Here is a 21,006-nt window from a genome sequence, read left to right as displayed (position 1 = left end):
TAATGGTGGGGAGAATCGTATATACAAGTGAAGGAAGTAAACAAGACAACAACAGCCCATCTAAGATGCGCACTCGTGTTAGTTGGACCTTACCCATCACTACAGGAATTCTTTCATCTTACTATATTCTATCGCCACATTGTTCCTTCTATACCCTTCTTTGGCACACATGATCCACACACACGAGTACACCTGCCCCCGACTGAACCCCCGGATGGACGACGATGAATGATGGGGGTTGCTTCCGCGTCGGAAAGCGTCACGCCGTCCGCTTTACTTCACGTTTACTGCGGCGCTACGTGACGCCAACTGAGCCAAGAGCGAGGCACTGCCAGCAGCAGCTCCGTCGGTCTCCCTTGCCCCTCACCTCACTCCCTCCCCCCTCCCAGGTCCGCCGCAAACTCCGGCGCGCGTCGGCCGGCAGTATTGCTGAGGAAGTAATAAAGATGCGTGGACGTGGCCGTGAAAATTTGTAGACGAAGCAAGTGCGGTGGTGCGGCAGGCTGGCGGGGGCACTAGCAGGCGCAGGGGAGCGAGCGACCGACCGTCGGAACTCGGAAGGTGGCTGCGATCGACCTGCCAACCGCCCCCACGCAGCCCGCGCACGCACGCACCCAGCAGTAGCAGCACACACGCACGCACGCCTCTAGAAATTCCAAAACGAGCACGGCCCGGCACGAGGCCGCCCCTGCCTGCCTGCCTGCCTGCCAGTGCCAGTGCCGGTCCCTCCCTCTCTCGGCTCGGCTGGTGCTGGCCTGGATCCTCCACGCGACGGACGCCGCCTGCCCCGCGGCTTTAGCGCCCCACTCCCGCCCCGCCCGCGGCTCTCTTCTCGTCTCGTCGTCCAGTGGTGGCGGTGGTGGTGGTGGAGTGCAGATCCGCCCATCCGTACGTGGATTGCCTTTCGTCTTTGCCCATTGCTGTTGGCCAGTAAGCAAAAGCTCCTAGCTTGCTTTTCTTGGATGGATTCCGTTTCTTCCTTCGCATTCAGATCCAAATCTCTCTCTCCCCTTTGCTCTCTACATTCAGGTTGGCGTGGATTTGAGAGCTGCGTGTCGGCATCATCCGTGGTTTGATTACTTCTCCGGCACTCAAGATCGAGGGAAGTCGCAGCAGGACTTGTTTCGGTTCAACTGGACGAACTCCCGTGTCCTGCGCCAGGACCGCCACTGATGAGCCCACTCAGATTTAGGATGGCTTGTCATTGCTGAGCTTCTCCAGGAAAGACTGGAATTTTTGCGCCGCGCCAACCTTTAACTGTAAGTGCCTCAGTAGCAGCTAAGCTTCTCTTTGGTGTACACCGTCTGCTTCCGCAATTTTCGATGGTCTTGAAAAGAGATTGTTCAAATGCTTATGAGCAGTTAGTGCTGTTTATCCACCAAGCAAGTAGGGATTGCTGGGTTAGATTTGTACTGTAAATCGACATTGCCTGCTAATATAAATGCTCCACCTTTTGATATTTTAAGGATGGTTGAACAAAATGATCTATTAGGAAATTTGCTTTAATAATTGGGCTGCTTCGGTTCATGCTGTTGTGTCGGTTGTGGAAATGCAATCGCTTAAAATTAATCAGGACCTGACACCCCTCTGAATGTACATGTAGATATAGAGTCCACAAAAGACTTTTGGTTGGTCTTGTTCTTAGGCGGTTACAATGTTGCTTTCTCCTGATTAATTAGTATGTCACACTAATACCTGTTCAAGGAGCAGTTGAGCAACGCATTCACTAGGAGTCTAGGACCAGCTCAGCCTACACCACAATTGCAATCTTGTTAATTGTTATGTATTTCCATTTGTTCGTGACATGTTCTTATCCTCTTGCAGGTATTTCATGATACAAAAAAATGTCATCAAACTCCAGTCTAACCGAATCCCTACATGAGAAAACAATTGTCTTTGGCCTTAAACTTTGGGTTGTGATTGGGATTGCTGTCGGAGCATCCCTCTTGGGTATTCTTCTCATTCTTCTCATATGCCTTACCATTCAAAGTTGTATCAAGAGGTCGCGCAAGCCACTCAAGGACCGTCGAATGCACCAGATACCTCCAGCGTACAAAGATATCAAGGAAGTGGGGATGGTGGATCAATTTCCAGCCAATGATTTTGTTGTACATGATGGGCTTCTACTCACTATTCAGAATGAGCCTGAGCCTGTTGAATCAGTTGATAGAGATGCAATTCAGTTGGCTCAGGAGGAAAAGTTGAAACAAAGAGAAGAGAACAATGTCTCTGGTTCTTTTCCCATCACGGATGGCTGCGAGGGAAATCAGATTGTTTCTGCCGATGAACAGTCTTCAACACATGCTACTATTGACTCTGCACCATTGGCGGGCTTACCTGAATTTTCTTATCTTGGTTGGGGCCATTGGTTCACCCTCAGAGATCTAGAGCTTGCAACCAACCGTTTTGCAAAGGATAATGTAATTGGTGAGGGTGGATATGGTGTTGTGTATCGTGGCAGATTATCAAATGGCACCCCAGTTGCTGTCAAGAAAATCCTTAACAATTTGTAAGCTTTTTCTGTAGCAGTTTTTGATTGACACAGTGGCAGTACATGCCTTTACCCTTCTGCTTTCTTTCTTATAATACAACTGTCTGTCATGTGCAGAGGACAGGCCGAGAGAGAATTCAGAGTGGAAGTTGAGGCAATTGGCCATGTCCGCCACAAGAATTTGGTCCGCCTTTTGGGTTACTGTGTTGAGGGTACTCAAAGGTAAGAACACGAAGACACCATTTTCATTTTTCTCTAAAATATGATGTCCTATGCAGTATTCTTTTTGTAATAAAGATAAAGGGAAGTCACTAACATGAATTATTTGACATGTATATGCAACCAGGATGCTTGTGTACGAGTATGTGAATAATGGAAATCTTGAAAGTTGGCTCCATGGGGAATTGTCCCAATACAGTTCTCTCACTTGGTTGGCTCGCATGAAAATTCTTTTGGGAACTGCAAAGGCGTGAGTAACCCCTTAACTGCATATAATCTGAATTTTTTTTATTGTTTTTGTTTCAGCAATGCCATTTTTACACCATTTTCGTAATCCAAATATTATACAAAGTGTGAATTGACTAGATCTGTACCACTTAATATCGAAGGCTAACAAAATGGCAAATATGATTGTTACACATCTTAATTGTGCAACTTCTTGATTAGCTACTATGTTTACTAGTTACTTGAATTCATCATCTATACTGTTGTGAAAAAATACAAGTTTTGACCCAGATCAGCTCTGAAGCAGTCCTTGTTACTATCTCCTGGGTCATATCATTTTTTGTGAGACTGTCTTATTATTCTTATCATTTTCTGGGACCATTTTATTATTTTCATCATGATTATATTAAACTATTGTTTTTATTATATTAACATAGCCATCCCCTCTTTGGCGATTAGATATATCCTATTTTCTTGGCTATCTGTCACTGGTTGTAGAACATAAATTTGATATAGAGTGCTAAATCTACAGCCTTGCTTACTTACATGAGGCAATCGAACCAAAAGTTGTGCATCGCGACATCAAGTCCAGCAATATCTTGATTGATGATGAGTTTAATGCCAAAATATCAGACTTTGGTTTGGCCAAGATGCTTGGTGCTGGTAAAAGTCATATTGCTACACGAGTTATGGGTACCTTTGGGTAAGTTTTTGGTATTGTTGTATATCTGAGGCACTTTCTCTTTGTATATATTCATCAAATCTTGTCCACTGTAATTTTGAGAAAAAATGTTGCTACTATTCAGTAGTTTTACTCAATATTTGCTTTATTCCATCACAGCTATGTTGCACCTGAATATGCTAACAGCGGACTTCTAAATGAAAAGAGTGATGTCTATAGCTTTGGGGTCGTTCTGTTGGAAGCTATTACAGGTAGAGATCCAATTGACTATGATCGCCCTACAAATGAGGTAATACTTGTCAAATATCCTTTTCTAATAATCACCAGCATCCTTATGGGTCTGTTTATCTTCTGTGACTTGACCTTTTCTTAATTTCTGTAGCAATTCTTAACTATTCATCATCAACATAAAAGCATAGAAGGCTTAGTAATAACTCTTAACAAACAAGACTGTCTACCCCAAATGCAGAATTAAGTTTTGAATCATGTTTATACGCCTTAGCAAAAAAATCTCTGAAGTTGTGAGAACATCAGCTTATCAAGTAGCTTTATGAAGTCAATGTGGATGGATCAATGCCCATTTAGTATTATCCTGTACCTGTTATCGTGTTTCTCCAATCTATGATTTCACTGCTGCTACATCCATAGCTCAGCCTACTGGTGTACTCCATCTGGATTAAATATATGACATCAAGACCAACTTAATTAGTTCTTTTTGTACTAATTAAGTTGGTCCTGATGTATACATTTAAAACCGGAGGGAGTAGTTCATATGGGCAAATGCATGTGGAGTCTTTTCTAACTGCAAAGATCCATCAACTTTTGTGCAAAAGTTTTTTCTCGAATATGCAGGAGAACTGCGTATCATTGTATTAATAGTAGAGAAACTTTTGTGCAAAAAGTTTTTTCTCAAATACGCAGGAGAACTGTGTATCGTTGTATTAATAGTAGTGAAACTTTTGTGCAAAAGTTGCATGTAGAATTTTCAGGTTAATAAAAATATCTTACAACTCACTGAAAAAGATAGGTATCAGCTGATAAATAGCAGACTGTTATATTTGATAGTCCCTCCATGTTTTAAATTCTAATTTGTTGCTTCTCACCTGTAGGTAAACCTAGTTGACTGGCTTAAAATGATGGTTGCCAACAGACGTTCTGAAGAAGTGGTGGACCCAAACCTGGAGAGAAGACCTTCAACAAAGGAGCTGAAACGTGCCCTTTTGACTGCTTTGAGGTGTATCGATTTGAATGCTGAGAAGAGGCCTAGCATGGACCAGGTGGTCCGGATGTTGGATTCTAACGAACCCATACCTCAAGAGGTTTGAATTTATTTATTTAATTTCATGTAGAACTGTCACAGTCTAGGTTTATTGGGTACGGTGGAGTTGGCATGGCTAGGGCAGCAGCAAAGGGAGGGAGGACCGGAGGAGGCTGGAGAGAGAGAAGAGAAGAAGCTTAACTCTTTACTGTTGCTCATGAACTAGTTTGATGCATGCCCTGTCTTTATGAACTATATAGATGTGATCCGATCATTCCTAACTTACAGAAGATAAACTTAAACAAATGATGACTTAAGTTGGAAGGTAAGTCAGCGATGGCATGGTTAGCCTCCTGGTGGTAGTGTGGGGGAGTGGTGGAGGTGTCTAATGCATAGCTGTTCTGGGTTGGACCATTTTGAGCACATGGACTAAATACGTATTGGCCCAAGTATCCAATATTGGAGTTTGTTTTTGTTTTGTATACTTCATGGATGTATCCAATGCATATTGGCAGCATATCTGTATCTGATATGGGATATGGCCCCTGCCTGGAGTATTGGGCGTAGTGCACCTGTTGAATCACCTCTTTTGTACATAACATTCAGTGTGACATTGATGCTTAGCAAGTTAGCATATACCCAGTGAATGGCTGTGTTTTAATTAGTGTTATACTGTTATACAATAGTAACCTTTGTCACTGGGTTTGCAGGAAAGGAGACACCGACAAAACCGAATCCCAGAGAGTTCAGAAACTGAGCCACTGCGGGGCAAGAATAACAGTGGCAGGAGTGATGCCCCTGAGCATGAAGCGAGGCCACCACGACCTAAGAGTCGAACTTTTTCGTCCAAATGAGGGAAACAAAAAAGAAAAGAAAAGGCGTATTAGGAGATATATATGGTATAGACACTGGAATGCTGAGATGCGCATTGTGGGAAGCAGGAAATCTCAGTTTCGATACATAACCAATTGGTGGATTTTTCATTCTTGGATGTGATGCTTGACAATACATTTTTGTGTTCCTTAACACATGTACAGTGGTGTGTCGTAGTTGAAGGGTGTATAGTACTATTAGTTTGTAACTTCAAAAGAAGAACGCATTCCTACCAAAAAAGGAAAAGGGGAAAAAAAAGATGGGCGTGTGTGGTGGTCGGTTGCAGTAACTGTTGTCTGGTTGCCATGAACTCCAAAGTGCATCAATGTAACATTGGATAATGTTTGTATTTGTATCGTTTACTCGAAGAGTATAAAGGGGAGAAAGAAGAATTGGCTTCACTTTCTGAGCTCCATGTTTGACTGTCACGTTGATGAGAAGGCATGTTGATGAGCTAAAATTACTCCACCCCATGCCAGGAGCCCGGCTCAGGGGCATAAACCTCTCTGATTCCTACAGGCTTCTGGGCTTGCTGCTCAGTAAACAAGGTTAACTCCTCGCTACAGCCATCTGCAAACAAGTTTTCCTCAGTTCTTCTCCTTCACCAGAAACCCAAACTGTTTAGTAAGAAATTATCTTGGACAGCCCCTTAAACAGAAACTTCCATTTGCCTCTCTCTTCTCTAGCCTCTGAACAGCTAACCGAGGTTCAAGCCCTATTTCATGACAGGAACAGGATCCCTCCTCAGAAAACAAGTGGGAATATATATATGGGGTTCTGGCACTTCCAGTTCCAAGAAAGCATACACACAGTGACACAGGCACACAGCTAAAAGGCTCTTTGTTAACATCACCTCTCTTCAAGTGGCTTAACACAGCTAATATCCAATCTCCTTTAGGCCTCGTTCCATTACCACCGTTACTTGCCCAGAATCATTCCTGGCCTGCCGTTTCTTCAATAAAAACTATAGTACCGGAACTATTCCTGCCGACGAAGGACTGGGAATGTCGTAAATGAATGGGCCCTTAATGGGAAAATGAATTAGGTAGGGGAGTTACCTGCTGACTTCCTTAAAAAAATGATTTCACATTGTGCCCCTGTATGGCTGTATCCATGAATTCATGAGAACCAGAATAGCGCATTCAGTCTTAATTACAGGACCTGCTTCATCTTCTATTCTGAACGGTTATCATGCTTGGGAATTGTATTCTGTTGAGAATTGGGTAATGCTTTTTGCAAATCGCGGGTCTAATCATCACTTTGTAAACTTTAGTCAACAGCCAACTCTCTCACTTACGCATCTCAAGGTCATGTGTTACCTATGTTTTGGTAACCAAAATAAAATCGTGCACAACTACTACTCTGAAACTGTTAACAAGTGAAACAAGATTTGCATTAATCTATTGCAGCAAGTCCAGGATGGAGGGATAGGCGTAAAGGCCATTCAGCCAACCGTCAGCGATGTACTTGTAGGCGGCCTCGGTCAAGTGAATGCCGTCCCAGTGTACATGCGCAGATGGCTCACGGCAAACGGTGGAGCCAGGTGAGCCACAGGCTGCCCCGGGGTTGTAGTTGTATGGCCCGCCTCCGCCGCAGCACGCCCGGATAGGCTCCTCGGTGAACCCTGCAGATTAAACCAAAACCAAAGTCATTACAATGACAATTGCCAGCCATGTTGTACTTATATGCAAGATCACAATGCGAGATTGTATATCAGTCTGTAGACAAGCAAGCCAAATGTGCATCAGTCGCATGACCCCTCACAACAGCAATTTAAACAACTCCTAGGGACCATTGGCCCCTCACAAGTTTCTACACATATACTCTCTCCATTCCAAATTTTAATTCATTCCAACTTTTTTTGGAGAGTCAAAGTTTATTTCTCGGGGAGTGTCAACCGCACCAATCCATAGATCATTTTAACCCCTCACAACAACAATTTTGATGATACCTTAGGATAAATATAAATATCTATAAACCACTTTAGCCTAGTAGGCAAACTACTTAATTGGCAGCCTAAGCCTCTGAGCTAAAATTGTGCAATCAAGTCCTTAAATCTCAAGTTTAATATAGCAAAATGATCTTAACTCTACTACAGACGACATAATCCATTTTCACTTACGGTTGGAACTTGGAAACTGATTTCTAGAGGTGGGAGTCTTAAGCGCTTCTACCCAAGTGTCTCCAGAAATGAACACTTTCTAGTTGCGGTCAGAAAATCATTTCTGAAGACAGTTGATTGGCCTTTGGCCCATGTCTAAAAATGTTTTTTTTTCAAAAAATGAAAATCAGAGAGCATGCTATTTCTGAGATTCAAACTCATTACTCCTTGCCACGTGACTGTGCCGCAAAATCACTTGTGAGAAGGACTAATATGCTATATCCTTTTGTATTAAATTTCATGAATCTTGTATTAAACAACTTCGCTAGCAACATTAGCGGAGCCAGAAGCTTTCATGAGCCTGGGCAATTTCTATTAAGTAAAATATTTAACTAGAAAATTACAGAGTTTTATTTTGATATAAATTTTTTTTCCTTTTGAACGTCTCCGACGAGCCCGGCCGGCCGCCTGGGGTGGCCGGGCGGTGGCTCCGCCAGTGGCTAGCATGCGTCTCTCATTGAGTTCTACAACTTCGCTAGCATGCGTCTCTCATTGCTTCAATTGAAACAATAAAAATGACTTCAAAAGTTGAGAACTTGAAACATATTTTTGGGACCATAAACAATTTCAAATAGAAAATTAAGTTGTCAACTACAAAGTTGTTGATCTCTTCAAAGTCTACGGTTTTGATATAAAATTCATCTTCATACAACTTCATTTGAATTATAAATTTTTTGGTATTGCACCTACTTTTAGAGGCAACTGGGTCATAACGGTCCACCACAAATCGATTTCTAGAGGCCTTTTTTTACAATTATTTCTAGAGGAAGATAATGTTTCTAGCCATCTCTTTAGAGGCAAAAATATATGGTATTTTTAGGTGTAATTGGAACCAACTATATCTAGAAATCAATTTTTAGAGGTGATGATCATCTTTAAAAATTGTTTCTAGAGATGTTTTTTGTGGAGCCACCACTGAAAAAATCATGTAGTATATATCCTTCTTAGATCTTGATCTTACATATTGACTACTCCGTTCCTTCTACATTGTAAATAGTTTTGGCTTTTCTAGACATGTGTGTATCTAGATGTATAATAAAATTACTATATACTTATAAAAGTCAAAACGACATTGAATTTGAAATGGAAGTAGTAATTCGTACTTAGAAAAATGAACGAAAAGAAAACACTATTGCTTACATGTACCACCTCGATCTCGATCAAAAAGCTTGAAGAATCTGGTTGTGCCGATCGAATATCATACTGTTACAAGATGCTCTTGCATTTGCTGTTGGTGCTGTTGGTGCTCAATTGGCGTACTCTAACTAAGATTCCAAAATTTTCGAAGACTTCAAAACTCTTGGAAGCACATTAAGTGCTGTTAAATGTTGATGGTCTCATTGCTTTAGATATCATCTACTCCCTCCGTCATGTAAGAATCAATTTCTAGAATCCGTGACTAATTTTATAGAAAATAGTAACAAATGTGCATCGTATAAAAATATATTCTAATGGTACTAATTTGATACCATTAATCTTAGCGTTTGTTTCTGGAAATTTAATCAAAGTTTAAAAATTTTAACTTAGGACAACTCTAAAATTGATTCTTTCGTAGATGGAGAGAGTACATATTTGACTTGGTTACTTAATCTATATGATTATCTACGCGCGTATAGATGTGCAGCATGGCCGGAGACATTGCCTTTATGGTGACTTATGTTCAGAGATCACGTACAATTTTTAGAGGTGGTCATCTCTGAAATCGTTTCTAGAAATGGTTTTCTTTTGGCCAATATTGAGAAAAAAAACTCCAAAATCACGTATGTTGTATATATCCTTCTTAGAGCTAGCTTGATCTTATATACTGACTAGTGACTACTCCGTTCAATCTAAAATGTAAATGGTTTTTGGCTTTTCTAGACACATGTAGTGTATATCTAGATGAATAATAAAAAATTATGTATTTATAAAAGTCAAAACGACCTATAATTTAAAATAGAAATAATAATGCGTATTTAGAAAATGAATGAAAAGAAAACACTGCTGCTTGCACGGACCACCTCGATCAAAAAGCTCGAAGAATCTGGTAGTGCCGATCGAATATCATACCGTTACCAGATGCTTCTTGCGTTTGCTGATTGTGTTGTTGGTGCGCAACTGCTCAAAATGCATGGATTGGCGTACTTCAAGATTCCAAAATTTTCGAAGACTTCAAAACTCTTGGAAGCACATTATTAAGTGCTGTTAAATGTTGATGGTCTCAATTGCTTTAGATATCACCTACTACACATGTTTGACTTGGTTCCTTAATTAATAATCTAGGAGTATCTATACAATTATCTACGCGCGCGCGTATAGATGTGCATGCAGCATGGCGGAGACACTGCTTTTATGGTGACTTATGTTCAGAGATCACGTGCATTGCTGTAACGTAGACCTGTAAGTGTCAACGATCGATGCTGATTTATTTGATTCATAGTACTACTCTATTCTCTCCGTCTTAAATTATAAGAATCTTGAAGACTAAAAGTTTTTCAAGTTTGACCAAATTTATATAGTAAAATAATAATATTTTTTATCAACCAAATATTATTAGATTCTTTGTTAGTTATATTTTCATAGTGTATCTATTTTATGACATACATCTTTATATTTCTCTCTATATTTTTTTGTCAAGCTTGAAAATGCTTTGACCCCAAGATTAATGGGGAAGGAGTACGTTTCTACAGTAGCAAGCAATCGAAGTGTGACAGCAGCAAACCGAGGAATTGAATGAATTCGAAGGACTCACCGAACCTGGCGGGCCGCCGGAGGAGCCGCGCCACCGGCTTGTAGAAGTCGGCGTAGACGAGCTTGGTGGTCGGGTACTTTCGGCGCATGCGCCCGACGGCCTCCCGCAGCATCCAGTTGTGGTACTCCGCTAGGCCGTTGAGCCGCCGCAGGCACCCCGTCCGGCGATCGTACTCCGTCGCGTTCCCCTTCTTCCCCGCCGCGCCGTACCCGTACTTGGTCAGCTCCATCGGCAAGCACCCCGCCGGCAGCGTCCCCGACACCACCATGTACCTCGCTCCCTCTTCCACCAGCCTCTGCGAGAGCACGCCCGCGCAGAACTCTTCAGTTTTCGGCAACAACACATAATTGGGGAATGAACTCGATCGATCGCAAACGAAAAAAATAGAGTACCTCGATGCCTCTGCAGATGGCTTTGACGACCTCCGGGACGAAGGACTTGGCCTCCTGGATGCTCTTGCCGCCGGCGAGGATGTAGCCGTAGTCGTTGCTGCCCAGCTCGCCCACGACGAACAGCGAATTCGCAAGGCGGTCCTTGCACCCCGCGGCCGCGGCCGCGGTAGTGGTGTTGCAGATCAGCGACCGCTTCAGCCTGCGGAACCACCCAATCTGCACGCGCAGGGAGCTCCGGAACGGCGGCACGCTGGCGGCGTTGCGCCGGAGGAAGAACCCCACGTCCAGCGCCGTGCCGCCGACGATGGCGAAGTTCGCGCCGCGGCTCAAGTCCTGGGACTGGGGCTGCTGCGACCTCGACGACAGGAACGGTGGGAGGAGAGGGACTTGTAGCGCCTCCGCTGCATGCGTGCAGATCGAAACAAAAGTACAAAACAAATCAACGCTGGCAATCGATCGCATGGAGTACAGAAGGAGTGAACGGTGGTGTACCAATGAAGTCGATGATGAGGCGGCCATCGGAGGGGCGGCCGGTGGGGCGACGGAAGAAGGTCTCGCCGTAGGGAGACTGGTTGAAGGGGACGGAGGGGAGGCCGGCGCACTGGAGGACGAAGTTGCCAGTGTCCGCGTACGAGTTGCCGAAGCTGAAGATGGAGTCGAACCGTGGAGGCGTTGCGCCGGCGCCGCCTGTGCCGCCGTGGACAAGGTCTGAGAGGAGGAGGACGGTGATCAGTGGCAGCAGCAGCATCAGTGGCTCCATGAGCTAGCGACAGCCAATGTAGCACAAGTGACTGATCAATTTGCTTGCAGCAGGGTACGGTGTGAGTGTGTGACTGGGATGGAAGAGGGGTCACACAGAATCTGAGGAACACTTTAGGATAATGTATGCTAGAAGAGGTTTGTAAACCATTCTTGAATCCGAGGGAAATACTTTTTTTTCCTTTGCACACCATAAGAGGGATGCAAATTCTGAACCGAAAATGGCCTTGCAATCCTAAACTGAAGTTGGCATGTCTCTGGAAATTTTATTGTTTCTAGACATCCAAATGCTCCAACACATTATTATGATTACTTCCCTGAAGAACGCTTGGTTAAGCTATTGTCTGAATTCTGTTTGACTAGCAAAAGGGTCTGATTGTGGAGCACTACGTAGATTGAGTTTATCCCAACGAGCCGTCACAAATGGAAAGTTGATGAATAGGTGCTCAATAGATTCATCTGAGCCACTGTTGCACATAACACAATGATATATAGCTTCGAAGATTCATGTTCCTTTTCCTGAGAAGATCTCTAGTGGTCAGTCTATCTTTGTGGAGAAGCCAAAAGAAAACTCTGTGGTTGTTCTGACATGAGCTCTTCCAAAACCATTTGAAAACTGGGTGCACCACTGCATTGGGAAATCTTCAGAGCCCTAAATGTGGAGCCATCTGTCATTGCCATCATTTAGCTGAAGCTCAGTTATTGTTGTTTGAAGGGCAAGGTATTGGCAGTAGGCTTGTTCGGACAAGAGTAAATGAAACATGCTATCCAGAGGCATTATTTGCATAGCCTCGGCCAGTGTTATCTTTTTTTCCCTTTGTGAATGAGTAAAGCTCATGGAAGGACTGTTGGGGTACCATTCTATTTCAAATGTCTTTCCATAAGGCAAGTTTTACCCTTATTCAGAGTTATAGAAGCCAAACCTTTGAACTTGTCTAGGAGTTGTTAGATTATTAGGCAATTTTCATATCATTTTAATTCCATAAATTAACAATATGATGATGACATATATGATATTATTGATAAATATAAGCATGACATGAATCATCATTACGACATGTAAACATGATCCATAAAACATATCAAACATCAAAACATGGCATGGTATATAACTCTCTATAACAGTACCAAACATAATATAGCAATCGAAACAAATAAACAGATGTACTAAAACAGACAAGCAGATACTAGCGAAACAATAGAACTGTAGAACAGAGGCATATACGCAGAACTTAAATATAGCTGGAACAGACAACAGATATCTTGCGAAACAATGAAACAGACCTACTGAAATAGATATGACACAACTACTGAACCTGCACGACAGAGCTACTGAAACAAACAGAGACAGAGCGACGTAAAACTGAGGGAAGACAATCAGATCATACCCTGAGACTCCCGCAATCGGATTTCCAGAACCTTGTCCTTTCTCGATCGCCATGGAGCAGAGACGAAGGCGAAGACGACAAACCAATCACCAGAAAGGAGAAGACGGCGATCAGCAACACCAAGAAACCTCCGAGAAGAAGATGAACAGCAGCAATGGAGTTGGGCAGTCGCGTAGACGCTCCCCAAAAACCTAATTGCCGATCTCCCGTGCAAGGTCTCGAACGGCAAGGGCTCCGAAGGCACCTGCCCTCTCGCTCTTCCGTGCGTGCGGAGTTACGAGATGGGGATTCCTACTTTGCAATAAAACTGTGATCTGTGTGTTCTCTCTTGTTGTACCAAAGAGATGAGTCTTCTATTTATCCTTGTGGCTAGAGAGGAGAGGAGGGGAAGGGACTTCCCTGTTGGCGGCTGAGGAGACGAGCATCTGAAGGGTTTTCACGCAGAGTTGAAACTCCCTCAATTACTTATCGAAACACCCGCAGAAAATGAGTTGAAACTCCCACATAATTGAGTTGAAACTTCCGTACCGTCAGCCTGCCACTCCAACCCTTGGACTTTCAATTTGGTACAATATATATTGTCCATAATTACACACCATAGAGTTTATTGATTTATTAAATCTAAATGGGTCTAGCCCATAATAAATCCAACAATCCCCACCAAACTCTAGGGTTTATAATGATGAAGCATCAGAACCACAGTTCTTTGATATACCAGTGTTTCGATGGAGACTGTTAAGTTGAACATCCATCTAGAACAAGAGTTTCATCCACTCATAACTGAACAATGGACTATGCCTTGAGTTGACAGTTTTGTGCGAGATGAGATCCACTCAAGCCCTTTGTTGATACTTAGTTGCACAAGGCATCCCCACTGTTTGAAGCATATAAGTCACACTTCAATGCCTTTCATGAGTATTTAGGGATTACCCAAGTCCCATAGACTATGACTAGCAGTCTGACTCATATAGGTGTTTTCTTCAAAAGATATTTTGTAGGCCAACATCTCATCTGTATAAGACTCTTGGAATACATCTCATCTACATTTGTTTTGCTCAATGTTTATGCGAATGCTAGATGCTTTTGCATTTTCAATTGCCTTCCCCGGCAACGGCGCCAGAAATGCTTGTTGGCGTTTCTTAGCGAAACCACTAAAGATAGAGTTTGAGTCCATCCCTAATGATAACACTAGAAACGTTCTTGGCATATCCTAACCACCGTCACTTCATAATGATAACCCAATGCTCTTTACGGCGCGGGCCTAGGCAGTGCAGTCTGGTACTGATGATTAGAATTGCCAGATTGACCTTCCTAACCATCCTTACTTACGATATGCAAAGCTGTGGCCCGACGCCGTGTGGGTGCACAAGGATTACAATCTTAAGTAAAGGTACTTAGGTACGCCAATCGATAGCTCAGTTATAGGAATAAATTACTCTGCAAGCGTACAGAACTATCATTGTAGCATTTCAACCCGTGAGTATTCAGGGGTGTCGTATTTATAATTTCCCGTAGGAAGGCATTGTGAACGCATCTAGCTTTGGTTATAAACATGATTACTTATTGAAATGCATGGTAGACATAGTATAAACAGGGGTAAGTATGTAGTTGATTTGATAGCGGACACACATTGGAGCAACCTCAAGGAATAAAGGGAAAACAAAGAATAAAAGAACAACTACGCGAGCAGGCATGGTCGTATACAAGTTATACAACAGATCTGTTAGCAGGTCATCTAGCTAATAAGAACAAGTTAGAGCTAAGTCTGAGATACTGGGGAGATCTCCATAGCTGGTCTGCCAGCAAATAGTGACTTTACATGACTCCTACCGAATATCCGAACGTGGGGGAATACGAAGGATGACAGGGCTGTCACCACCCTGCCACCTACTCCTCTGCCCGTGGGATACCCACATATCCTCGGGTCTCCGCATACCCGAGCACCATGCCCGTGTACTTGGAAACACCCCTAGCCTCCCGGGACCCCAACCCTTCGGATTGACAGGCTCGGCTAAGGGTGACCATTACAGCCCAGAGAACCATTATCTCATCCCTAGTTCTTCCTCTATTCATATTAACTTGATGAACGATGAAGAACTGTGATGAACATATCAAGAACATAGAGCTAGAACTATGAAGTAGCTCATAAACTATGATCATGATATGAACAAGACTATACTCTAGATCAAAAGCATAACTATATAAAGAATATAAGAACTTGCTCATGGAGGAAGGCATAATTGTATTCATACCAAGACACTCTTGATCCTCCAAGGAGACAAGCTCTCCTTGCTAGCTTTGCCTTGCTCTACTACTAGTACTAAACTAAAGAGAATAAGTGTAGAATGTGAGGTGTAATGCTCCAAATGATGGTGTGTGTTACAAATGAGAGGGGAGCCATCTATTTATAGCTCAACTAGGATGGTTTGCGGGATCTAAATATAGTAGTAGGTGAAACCGTCCTATGCATGCCGCCATGCAACCGCCAGAAGAAGGTGGGGCCGGGGAACCGCCACCAGGGTTGCGCATTTCTTGTATCTTTTGCACTTTTCCATGTGTCATACCTGAAAATAGCATATATACCAAAACTCGTGGAAAGATTAGATCAAAGCCCTATTTTCTATTTATTTTATTTATAAAAAGATATTTATTTTTATATAATAAGCGTCGCCAACAACTCCCCCGCACTTGGTCCTTTGCTCGTCCTCGTGTGAAGGCACTTAGGACCAAATGGGTTCATCATCCTTGTCAAAGAGCCTGCATACATGTTATTCCAAGCTTCACCTGGGTTTGTGAACTTCAAAGTGTCTACCACATAAATCTTTGGTGATTGAAATATGGAACAGCCTGGATTCAAGTCCTCTTGACTTTGCTCTTACTTAAGACACTTGGGTTTTTGTAAGTTTTTTTGAAATAAAAACATGGCTTGTGATTCCTTGAATGATTCTCTCAAATCGCTCATATGTGTAAGTGGTTCCTTACCAAGGCATAGAAGATTGATGCCTTCTTATGATCTTCCTACCTCTAAAAAGCTTTATCTGGATTTTTGGGTAGGTATAAAAGGTGGGCATACTTGCAGCACATATGTTGCGAAGTCAAAAACCGGACCACCAGGAGATACAAGCCTTACGCCTTGATTGAGATTGTGCAAGTGTGTGGAAATTGTTTGTGGAATTGATGGAAATCCTAATTCTAAATATTTTTGGTCACTCCTTTTTGCATCATGACTCTCTTTTATTTTGAAGGATAAAAGAGAGAGAGAGGAAAACATATGGGCTCTATCTAGTGTACATTTTTCCCTCTTTTCTTTTTTTTTCATGACGGGGACGTTTGATTTTTTTTCTTTCTTTCCCATCTATGCCTCTTTGGTTTTTTTCCTTTGATTTTTTTTTCAACTATAGCCCATATGTCTTGATGAATGGAATCAGAGAAATTTAAAGAGATGTCATAAGGACAAAAAGTAAGGAGTGAATTTGGGGATGCACAAATATCAGGATGAGAGTTTGGCATTTTTATTTGGTGGAAAGCTAAGGCACAACTCTCAGGACAAGAGTTGGCAAAATTTTTGGTGGATGGAAGGGTGCATGTTGTGCGCGACTTCTTAGTGTAAGAGTCGGCTTTATTTGGTGGTTGTAAGTGAATCTCTAATCATGGGCGTAAGACCATAATCTCGCTTGGGTCACAACAATTTGACAAAGCTCAACATACTACAAGCAGCATATGACTAAAGGTTTCATCATGATCAACGTATATTTGGCGTTGGTAGGTGAAAGCTTAAAACCATTAAAGGAAACTTGCCATGTGTAACTTTTGTTTTTGATAAAATAATTCCCAAGTACTTTGTAAGAACTTAGCAAGAATCATGTCATCCTACTATATCACATATGTCAATTACTTAGATAAAGTGGGGTCCCTACTAAAAGTGTTCATAACCTCAAGGATATTAGCAAGGATTAAACCATATGCAAAGCAAATTTGAAACTAGGAGACATGTTAAATGGAGTTTGAAGGTAACGATATTTTAAATATTTTATTTTCGAAAAACTTTTTAGAAGGGGGAGAAGGTTGTGCAAACCGAGTTCTCGAAGATTCCCTCCCCCACACTTGTTTTCTTCTCTGTCATGGTTAGTCATAATATATAAAGAAAACAAGTGCTCATGATAACTCAGAAATATTATTGATAACTTTGAAAAGGCACATTACATTATTGAAGGGAAATAAATTAAGCAACAAAGAAGATCATGCTTGTGCCTAAACAAAGAGAAGCGTGCAGCAGATGTGGTCTAAAGATTTTCCACGAGGCGACCAACACCTAGGTTTTCAGCGACCTTCCTCAGCTTATTGTTGAACCTGAAACAAAACCTATTGATATCGTCGCTGAGGTTCCTAATCTCAGTATGCTTCTCTTCTAGGTCGTCTTCTAAAACCCTTAGGACAGAGCGAAGGCTAGCTTGCTCGGATTTAAGATCAGCGAGGATACTAGGATTATCCTCCTCATCGCTGCTCTCGTACTGTCCTGCACGACGCTTGATGGATGGCCGGGGCAAATGCCTCCTAATCCTAGGGAGAGCACTGGAGGATTCAGCCTCCTTGGATTTGCCAGCCTTCCGGCTACCAGCACGACTGCTAGATCCTTCACCACTAGGATTTTTCTTCTTGCGCTCTATCTTATTTGTGGTGGAACGGACAGCAGTGGTTATGTTTGCGGCACTGTTGATGGGTGCTTTGTGGTTTGCTGGTAGGGCGGCCAAAGGATTTCTCTTTTCCTGACGGACTTTCTCCCGAGAAGAATTCTCTTGGTAGGGTGCTATATCTAGGTTTGCTACGGTCTTGGGTGTGTTGATCAGAGGGCGTAGCTAGCCATGATTAGCACTTGAGAATGGGAGAGCTTAGCAAACTTTTGCACAAGGGAGTAGAGAGAGTCTTGGTGTGAAGAAAAGAGAGAGTCATGGGCTGTTTAAATAGGTTCTACCGAGGTCATAAAAATAGAAACAAACTTGATCGTAGGCGGGGAATTGATATTTGAACAAAAAGGAAACTTTTCAAAAAAAAAAGATTGGGCCTAATTGGTCGGACCAGGGTTGCGCCCGCACCCTGGGTCCCACCAGTCAGCCCCTGTCTTTTTGGCAAGTTCTTTCTGGACAGAGTGGATTTCAATCCCACATACAATCAATTTTGATTCGCAGCGTATCAGAGTGATAGTGTGTGTGAAAAGAGCAAAGAATTCAAAATTCACACTATCTTGCATTTATGATAAAATATTTTCCATGATCATGAAGGATTTTGAATTCAAACAGCATGAAACATGGGGCCACTATGGTCATATCATAAATGCAGCAAGGCATTTTATTTTATTTATTCAAAAGAAAACAAAGATAAACTTTTACCTTTTCTTTACCTTACTTCCATCAGCGTGCCTCCATCTTTATTATTATTATTAAGTATATATATATAAATATATATATATATATATTGAGAGACATGTGATGGATAAGATTTATTAAAAACATTTATTAGAAAACAAAAGGGATAAATACCGATTTACCTTCGGCAAGGGCTCATCTTTATAGTCCGTGGAGCCGGACTTTTCTCCCATCACTGTTTGCTTGATGATGGCTCATCCGTCTTGGGAGGAGGAGATGGTTGGACCTTCTTGGGCTTCCATTCTAGGTGGATCTCCTTGGGCAGTGTGGCGGTTTGTTCAACTTTTTCTTTTACCTTCCACACTGTCTTCTTTTGTGAGGGTTTGGGGACTTCGTCCCTCTTTTCTAGATTTTCTTTTCAGGAGCTTCTTTCTGTTTCTGCTCCTTTTTATTCTTTTTAGGAGCCGCCTTTTGCTTTGGCTTCGGCTTTTGTTTTGATATTTTTGATATGTTTTTCAGAAGTTGGGGCTGGATCTCAACTTCCCTGATGCCTTGGGGATTTGGTCCGTAGCGGATGCGTATCATGTTGCAGGATTCTTGACGGTGTGGCCTAAATTCAAACTTCTCTTCTTGGCTATTAATGTTGAAGCGGATTTCTCCGGCTCCCACATCAATTTGTGCTTTTGCCGTGCTCAAGAATGGCCTTCCCAGGATTAGTGGTGTCTCCTTGGTGAGTTCCATATTTAACACCACAAAATCCACGGGGACGTAATATCCTCTGATCTTGACAGGGATGTCTTGGGCAATCCCTGCTGGGTACCAAACTGACGAGTCCGCTAACTGGAGTGTCATGTTGGTTGGTTCCAAGTTGGTGAAGTTTAGCCTATCAAAGACTGATTTCGGCATGACGCTCACACTCGCCCCAAGATCACATAAGGCATGATCAAAATGTTGTGTGCCTATTGAGCATGTAATTGTGGGGCACCCAGGATCTTGCTTCTTCTCAGGTAGATGGTTGAGTATAGCTGCGCTACACTCTTCTGTCAGCTTGACGACTTCTGTGGAGGGTAATGGTCGCTTGTTGTTGATGATATCCTTGATAAACTTAGCATAGGATGGTATGTGCAAGACATCCATCAGCGGGACGCTGACGTTTGTCTTCTCGACCATTTCCACGAAGCGGAGAAATTGCTCTTCTCCATCCTTCTTCTTCTTCCTCCACCTGGTGGGGAAAGGAAGCATCGTGGTGTCCCCATAAACTTCTAGAGTCGGTTCCTCATCTGATGATTCGTCTTGAGGATCAATCGGCTCAGCAGATGTTTGTTCTTGTTGACGCGGAGTCTTAGCTATACCATGGTTAGGGTTTGGTGGATCACGAGTGGTCTTACCCCCTCTCGTGGTCACCGAACTAACATTTTCAACACCAGCAGCAAACTTAGCAGCAGAAGCAAGCTGATCTATCTGAGACATTACTCTTTTATTGAAAGATGCTTGTTCTTTAAATGAGGTGGTCAGGCCATCAAGCTTGATGTTTATGTTTTCAAACATTTTATCATTAAAGGAAAGCTTTTTAACAAGGTTTTCATTTATCTTGGCCTGACCAAGAACAAGATCTTTAAGCGAAGGCTGGGAAGAACTAAAGCCTGAGTTAAACGAGGAATTACCTTGAGGGCGATTTTGGTTGTTCCACCCATTACCTTGCTGTTGTTGTTGGCGAAACCCGTTGAATGCAACATCTTCCTAGGTTTCAGGACAATTGTTCTCCATGTGGCCAACATTTCCACAGTCCTCACACGTCATGTGTGAGTCTATGGCCTGGACAGTGCCGTTAGCTGGATCGGTGGCACGTCCTTCCAACCTCTTCATGAGTATGTCTATTTTTGCGGCAAGCAAATCCGTCTCCTTAACGGTTGAAAGGTCCTAATATGGCTAGAGGGGGGGGTGAATAGCCTATTTAAAAATCTACAAACTCACTAGAGCAAGAGGTTAGTAAATAACAAAGCGAAGCTTTTTGCTCTAGCTCTAATAGGGTGTTTGCAAGCCACCTATCCAACAATTCTAGTTGATATAATCACTAGGCACACAAGAGCTATGTCTCTACTTACACTAGAGAGCTACCTAAAGTTTCTATACAAGTATGTAAGCTACTCTAGTTTGCAAGAAAGTAAGAGAGAAGGTTTGAACTTTATACCACTGCGTAGAGGGGATGAACCAATCAATAATATGAAGTCCAATCACCGGGAGAAATCCAAAGTACAATCACAATGGAGACACACGATTTTCTCCCGAGGTTCACGTGCTTGCCGGCACGCTACGTCCCCGTTGTGTCGACCAACACTTGGTGGTTCGGTGGCTAAGAGGTGTAGCACGAACCTCGTCCTCACTAGGACACCACAAGAACCTACCCACAAGTGAGGTAACTCAATGACACGAGTGTCGAGGGTATCGGTAAGGGGTACCCTCA

At 42.7% G+C, this 21,006-nt stretch overlaps 2 protein-coding genes across 2 annotated transcripts; one reads left to right on the top strand and one right to left on the bottom strand.

Moving 5' to 3' along the window:
* LOC8055748 (probable receptor-like protein kinase At5g18500) lies at nt 512-6,149 on the top strand. The gene is made up of 9 exons (XM_002440743.2): nt 512-930; nt 1,030-1,259; nt 1,825-2,509; nt 2,609-2,713; nt 2,838-2,960; nt 3,468-3,638; nt 3,777-3,906; nt 4,727-4,936; nt 5,586-6,149. Exons 3-9 carry the CDS (start codon nt 1,845-1,847, stop codon nt 5,727-5,729), a joined length of 1,548 nt encoding a protein of 515 aa, XP_002440788.1. The 5' UTR covers nt 512-930; nt 1,030-1,259; nt 1,825-1,844; the 3' UTR covers nt 5,730-6,149.
* On the bottom strand, nt 6,973-12,098 carry LOC8055747 (GDSL esterase/lipase At5g45910). Its single transcript, XM_002439406.2, has 4 exons — nt 11,525-12,098; nt 11,033-11,433; nt 10,641-10,935; nt 6,973-7,372 (listed from the first exon to the last, which is right to left on the bottom strand). The coding sequence occupies exons 1-4, from the start codon at nt 11,790-11,792 to the stop codon at nt 7,149-7,151; spliced, it is 1,188 nt and encodes a 395-aa protein (XP_002439451.1). The 5' UTR covers nt 11,793-12,098; the 3' UTR covers nt 6,973-7,148.

The sequence above is a fragment of the Sorghum bicolor genome, chromosome 9, assembly GCF_000003195.3.
Source record: "Sorghum bicolor cultivar BTx623 chromosome 9, Sorghum_bicolor_NCBIv3, whole genome shotgun sequence".
NCBI lineage: Eukaryota > Viridiplantae > Streptophyta > Magnoliopsida > Poales > Poaceae > Sorghum > Sorghum bicolor.
The sequence above is the reverse complement of the archived record's forward strand: the minus strand, read 5'-3'. Positions and strand labels throughout refer to the sequence as shown.

Coding starts and splice junctions, on each gene's coding strand:
- LOC8055748 (XM_002440743.2), top strand. CDS start 1,845: ATGTCATCAAACTCCAGTCTAACCGAATCCCTACATGAGAAAACAATT. Junction 2,961..3,467: donor CTTTTGGGAACTGCAAAGGC/GTGAGTAACCCC, acceptor CTAAATCTACAG/CCTTGCTTACTTACATGAGG. Junction 3,907..4,726: donor ATGATCGCCCTACAAATGAG/GTAATACTTGTC, acceptor TCTCACCTGTAG/GTAAACCTAGTTGACTGGCT.
- LOC8055747 (XM_002439406.2), bottom strand. CDS start 11,792: ATGGAGCCACTGATGCTGCTGCTGCCACTGATCACCGTCCTCCTCCTC. Junction 11,434..11,524: donor CCTCATCATCGACTTCATTG/GTACACCACCGT, acceptor GCACGCATGCAG/CGGAGGCGCTACAAGTCCCT. Junction 10,936..11,032: donor CCATCTGCAGAGGCATCGAG/GTACTCTATTTT, acceptor GTGCTCTCGCAG/AGGCTGGTGGAAGAGGGAGC.